We start from the raw sequence: 6,150 nt of genomic DNA, 5'->3' as shown, positions 1-6,150 counted from the left end.
GCTCTCTTGTTTCTCATGTTCGTGTTATCACGGCTGATGGTACCTCTCTTCCTGTTTCCAGTCGAGGCACCCTTTCTACTTCCTCTTTCTCTGTTCCTGATGTTTCTCATGTTCCTAGTCTTAAGATGAACCTGTTTTCTGCTAGTCAGCTTACTGATTCTGGTTGTCGCGTAATTCTTGACGCTGATTCTTGTGCTGTTCAGGATCGCCGTACACATGCCCTGGTTGGAGCTGGCCCTCGCAGCCTTGAGTCCCCGGGGCTCTGGGAGTTAGACTAGCTTCGCGTTCCTTCTGCTGACACTTCATCTGCGATTCTCTGCTGATTCTTATGTACATCCTTTGGATCTTTTCAGCAGTGGCATCATCGGCTGGGTCACCTCTGTGGCTCCCGTTTATCGTCATTAGTTCATAGTGGTCTTCTGGGGTCTGTCTCAGGAGATGTGTCTTTGCATTCGTGTCAGGGTTGTAGGTTAGGCAAACAGATTCAGCTTCTCTATCCTACTAGTGTGTTTGTATCTCAGTGACCTTTTGATTTAGTTCATTCGGATGTTTGGGGTCCGGCTCCCTTTCCTTTGAAAGGGGGTCATCGATACTACATTTTGTTTATTGATGATTTTTCATGGTACACCTGGTTGTTTCTTATGCACTCTCGCAGTGAGGTGATTTCTATTTATCAGCGTTTTGCAGCCATGGTTCGTACTCAGTATTCCACGCCTATTCGTGTGTTTCGTGCTGATTCTGTCGGAGAGTATATCTCCCAGCACCTGCGTGGTGTTCTTGCTGAGCAGGGCAATCTTGCCCAGTTCTCGTGTCCCGGCGCCCATGCTCAAAATGGTGTCGCCGAGCATAAGCATCATCATATTCTTGAGACTACCCGTGCTATGATGATTGTTTCCTCTCTTCCGCCGCATTTCTGGGCTGAGGCTGTCGCTACGTCGACTTACTTCATTAACATTCAGCCTTCTGCTGCCCTTCAAGGTGGCATTCCTCTCGAGCGTCTTTCTGGTAGCTCTCCAGATTACTCGACTCTTCGCTTATTTGGTCGTGTTTGCTATGTTCTTCTCCCTCCTCGCGAACGCATCAAACTGACCGCTCAGTCTGTTGAGTGTGTTTTTCTCGGATACAATGATGAGCATAAGGGCTATCGTTGTTGGGACCCTGTTGGTCGTCGTATGCGCATCTCTCGTGATGTCACGTTTGATGAGACGCGTCCCTTCTATCCTCGCCCCACCTTGGGTAATTACCCGGTGGATGATATCTCTTTTCTTCTTTTTCTGGATGCACCCCCTTTTGTCCCTCCTCCCACTCCTCCTACTTCTGATGCGCCCCCTTCGGCGCCATCCTCTCGTTCGTCTAGTCCACCTAGTACTCCTCGTTCTCCGGCTTCGGATCCTTCCGATGCTGTCCCTTCTTCCTCTTCTTCTGATGACTTGTCTTCTGCAGATGAGCTTCCCCCTTCACGGCATGTTCGTCATCGTCGTGCTCCAGTTCGTTACTCTTCTAGTCAGTATGGTCTCTCTGTCGTTTCCGAGCCGACTTCTTATCGGGATGCCGAGCGTCATCCTGAATGGCAGCTTGCCATGGCTAAGGAGATCGCTGCGCTTGAGCGCACTGGCACTTGGGATCTTGTTTCTCCCCCTTCTGGTGTTCGTCCCATCACGTGTAAGTGGGTCTATAAAATTAAGACTCGCCCTGATGGATCTCTTGAGCGCTATAAAGCGCGTCTTGTGGCTCGTGGTTTTTAGCAGGAGCACGGCCGTGATTATGATGAGACTTTTTCCCATGTGGCTCATATGACTACTGTGCGTACCCTTCTTGTTGTTGCTTCTGTTCGCCGCTGGTCTGTCTCCCAGCTTGATGTTCAGAATGCTTTTCTTAATGGCGAGTTGAGTGAGGAGGTTTACATGCAGCCTCCTCCTGGGTATTCTGTTCCCGATGGGATGGTTTGTCGTCTTCGATGTTCTCTCTATGGTCTCAAACAGGCCCCTCGTGCCTGGTTTGAGCGCTTCGCCTCTGTGGTGACTGTTGCTGGTTTCTCTCCTAGTCTTCATGATCCAGCACTTTTTGTTCACACTTCTCCTCGTGGACGTACTCTTCTTCTTCTCTATGTTGATGATATGATCATTACTGGTGATGATCCTGAGTATATTGCCTTCGTCAGGGCTCGTCTTCGCGATCAGTTTCTTATGACCGATCTTGGTCCTCTTTGCTATTTTCTTGGTATTGAGGTTTCCTCCACTTCTGATGGCTTTTCTATCTCTCAGGAAAAGTACATTCAGGATCTTCTTGCTCGTGCTGCTCTTGGGGATGAGCGCACGGTTGATACTCCTATGGAGCTTAATGTTAAGCTTCGTCCTACTGATGGTGATCCTCTTCCTGATCCCACTCGTTATCGCCATCTTGTTGGGAGTCTTGTTTATCTTGTTGTCACTCGTCCTGATATTTATTATCATGTTCATATTCTGAGTCAATTTGTCTCAGCTCCTACCACTGTTCATTACAGTCATCTCCTCCGTGTTCTTCGTTACCTTCGTGGCACAATCACTCATCGCCTTTTCTTTCCCCGTTCCAGCTCTCTCCAGCTCCAGTGCTACTCGGATGCTACGTGGGCGAGTGATCCTACGGATCGTCGTTCACTTTCTTCTTACTGTGTGTTTGTTGGTGGTTCGCTTGTTGCTTGGAAGACGAAGAAACAGGTAGCAGTTTCTCGTTCGAGTGTTGAGGCTGAGTTGCGGGCTATGGCTTTGTTGATTGCTGAGGTGACCTGGTTACGGTGGTTGCTTGCAGATTTTGGGGTCTCTGTTACGACACTCACTCCACTTTTGTCTGACAGTACATGTGCTATCAGTATTGCACGTGATCCGATCAAGCATGAGCTGACCAAGCATATTGGTGTTGATGCTTTTTACACGCGTGCTCAGGTGCAGGATGATGTTGTTGCGGTTCATTATGTGCCTTCAGATTTGCAGTTGGCGGATTTCTTTACGAAGGCACAGACTCGAGCGCAGCATGATTTCTTACTCTCCAAACTCAGTGTTGTGGATCCATCATGAGTTTGAGGAGGGGTGTTAGATGTATATATCTGTATATTGTAGTTTCCCCATATGTTAGGGGATTTCTGCATATGTGCACCTGTACATGTACTATATATTGTGGCCTTTGGCCCCCTGGTAATACAACAAGCATATTGCCCTAACAGAGCTGAAGGCTCGGGAGGCCGCCGACAATGCCATCGTCATCATCTCGACGACTAGGCATTGTACAAGTCGCGATCCAGTAGGATCGCACAATTTTGTATATCCTCTATCTATGATCGCGATCCAGTACAATGCGCATCCCTAGTATTGTAGAAGTCGCGATCCAGTAGGATCGCGCAATTTTGTATATCCTCTATCTATGATCTATGAACTATCTATGGAAATTCTCCTGGGTTTTGCATTTTTTTTAAATACGGGGTGAAATAAGGGGTCTACTAAATGGAATTGTTCGTGCGTGCTATTTTTTTTATACAAGCCCTGTATTCACTCGATACGGGACAAGCGAATACAGGGTATGTTAGACATGCTCTTACCTCCTGTTCCATGTCCTCGTTTGACGTTGACCATGGCCTCCTTAACTTCCCTCCTCTGCTTGAACACATCCTCACGTCCTCACATTCTTTTTTCCTTGTCCTCATAAGTCATACCTATGCTTGGCATGCACATGCATCCGTCTGTTCGGCACTGGTTCGCGCGAAGGCGACGCTGGTCCATCCGTTTCGCCTACAAATACCCCTGCCCCCACGGGTTGACACCCCACACAAATAAAACAAGACAACTTACGACATGGCTTCCCTCTCCTACGTCCTCACGGTGGCCGTCCTGGCGGCGCTGGTCACCGGCGGCGCGTGCATCGGCAAGGTGCCGCCGGGCGCCAACATCACGACCAAATACGACACCAAGTGGCTCCCCGCCAAGGCCACCTGGTACGGCAAGCCCACAGGCGCAGGACCCAAAGACAACGGTACGTGATCAACGTGATCTTGCCTAACATATACCTATATGTGCGTGTTAAGGTTTCAAGCTGGATCCCGCCAAATTTCCACTTTTAGTTTATTTTATATTTGTAGTTTAAATTTTAGGGCTAATTTTTTAAATCTAATGCGTGTGCATGCAGGCGGCGCATGCGGTATCAAGGACGTGAACCTGGCTCCCTACCTTGGCATGACGGCCTGCGGCAACGTCCCCATCTTCAAGGACGGCAAGGGATGCGGCTCTTGCTACGAGGTACTATACGCACGGGATATATGTCACACATAGCATTGCACATCACCGAGCCTCAAATTATCTAGGCATCGATTGAATCGATCATCCGGAAATCGAAGATTTTTGAGTTATTGGTGTGGCCGCACCCATGAATTGCAGGTCAAGTGTAAGAAGCCAGAGCCGTGCTCCGACAAGCCGATCACGGTCTTCATCACGGACAAGAACTACGAGCCCATCGCGCCCTACCACTTCGACCTCTCCGGCCATGCCTTCGGCCTCATGGCGTTGCCCGGGAAGGACCAGGCGCTCCGCTCTGTCGGGGAGCTCGAGCTGGAGTTCAGGAGGGTGCGCTGCAAGTACCCGCCCGGCACCAAGATCACTTTCCACGTCGAGAAGGGCTCCAACCCCAACTACCTCGCCGTGCTCGTCAAGTTCGTCTCCGATGACGGCGACATTGTCCAGGTGGACATCCAGGACAAGCAGTCGCCGGCATGGAAACCCATGACAGAGTCCTGGGGCGCCGTCTGGAGGTGGGACGGAGTGCAGCCGCTCAAGGGCCCCATCTCCCTCCGCCTCACCAGCGAGTCCGGCAAGAAGCTCACCGCCACTGACGTCATCCCGGCAACCTGGAAGGCCGACACCGTCTACCCGTCAAAAGTCCAGTTCTAGAACCTGCAACCCAATCCCTCAGATTCTGTTTTACTTTTACCCCTATTCCTCTTACTACTATTTACTCCCCTCCGTCACCAATTATAAGATGTTTTGGCAGTTCATTTTGAACTCCTAAAACGCCTTATATTATTTCTTAACAGTTCGAATCCATATCACCATTTTGGCGGTGTATATTTACCGGCCAAATAAAACTGATTGATGTACATGGCTCCATGCCGTGCTTTTGTTTTTAATTTTAAGAATGGTGTTTTGTATTTCATATGATCCTTTGGTTTGTTCCAATTTATTAACAGAGATTGTTCATTTTATTCCACATGTCCTGAACTTGTGAATTTATTGTCCTATCAAAAATATTGTCACATTTTACTCCACATTTTTGTGAGCTTTTGTCTTATTCTATAATTTCCCTGCAACTTCCACGCATGGTGTGGTATCTAAGTATCTAACTAGGCACACAACTTGACGGAAACACTCAATGTAAACCCGAGCTAGCTACATGGCTCCTTTCTTTTCCAAAATTCAAATTCGACATTTTCAAGTTCCAAAAATTTCTTGAAGAAATTCTAGATGTAGCCAATGATGTCGTCTACCACTGTGCAAAATCCCAAGATGAAATACGTTGTTTTCTAGGCTACAAAAAAAAATGAAAACATTTAACAAATGTTGAAGCTTTCAAAATCAGTATTGTTCACTATTTCAGATCCACAATTTTGTGAATTTTGCACAGCCCAAAATACCGAGTATTTTTTTGGCACAGTGGTGAAGTACATTATTTTCTACCCCTACAAAATTTATTCATAATTTTTTGAAACTATGAATTGCCATTTTCGAATTTTGGAGAAAACAGGTTTCATGTTGCCTGACCTCCAAAATGCCACACTCCACAGCTTAACGCATATATCCTCTCACCGTGTCTTCCCGACATGGAACAACGGTGCAGCTAAATTCGAACACATCTGGTACGACCCGGGCCATATATAGTTCCTCATTCCTCTCACTAGGCCTAGGTTAAGGTTACGGTAATATCTAGGGATAAGCTTAGGAAAACAAAGGATTCATCTAAAATTAAATAATGCCCCTAAGAAAAAAAAAACAAGCACAAGCCTGGGACCAAAAGCCGATCCATCCACAGATGTAATGTTTGTCCAAGTTGCATCGCTAGTGACACCGTAGAGAGACTAAGATACATGAGAGGAAGGCGAAGATACATGTCACATGTGTAGATCTATAGGGA

The 6,150-nt window shown here is 47.5% G+C and overlaps 1 protein-coding gene across 1 annotated transcript; it reads left to right on the top strand.

Moving 5' to 3' along the window:
* The first annotated feature begins 3,785 nt into the window (after positions 1 to 3,785).
* On the top strand, positions 3,786 to 5,227 carry LOC127308442 (expansin-B9). Its single transcript, XM_051339269.1, has 3 exons — positions 3,786 to 4,002; positions 4,156 to 4,265; positions 4,404 to 5,227. Exons 1-3 carry the CDS (start codon positions 3,825 to 3,827, stop codon positions 4,911 to 4,913), a joined length of 798 nt encoding a protein of 265 aa, XP_051195229.1. The 5' UTR covers positions 3,786 to 3,824; the 3' UTR covers positions 4,914 to 5,227.
* Positions 5,228 to 6,150: the final 923 nt, after the last annotated feature.

Source organism: Lolium perenne, chromosome 1 (genome assembly GCF_019359855.2).
Source record: "Lolium perenne isolate Kyuss_39 chromosome 1, Kyuss_2.0, whole genome shotgun sequence".
NCBI classification, from domain to species: Eukaryota; Viridiplantae; Streptophyta; class Magnoliopsida; order Poales; family Poaceae; genus Lolium; species Lolium perenne.
The sequence above is the reverse complement of the archived record's forward strand: the minus strand, read 5'-3'. Positions and strand labels throughout refer to the sequence as shown.

Excerpts from the sequence above, each read along its gene's own strand:
- LOC127308442 (XM_051339269.1), top strand. The coding sequence starts at position 3,825 with ATGGCTTCCCTCTCCTACGTCCTCACGGTGGCCGTCCTGGCGGCGCTG. Across the intron at positions 4,003-4,155 it reads CGCAGGACCCAAAGACAACG|GCGGCGCATGCGGTATCAAG; the intron begins GTACGTGATCAA and ends GTGTGCATGCAG. Across the intron at positions 4,266-4,403 it reads GATGCGGCTCTTGCTACGAG|GTCAAGTGTAAGAAGCCAGA; the intron begins GTACTATACGCA and ends CATGAATTGCAG.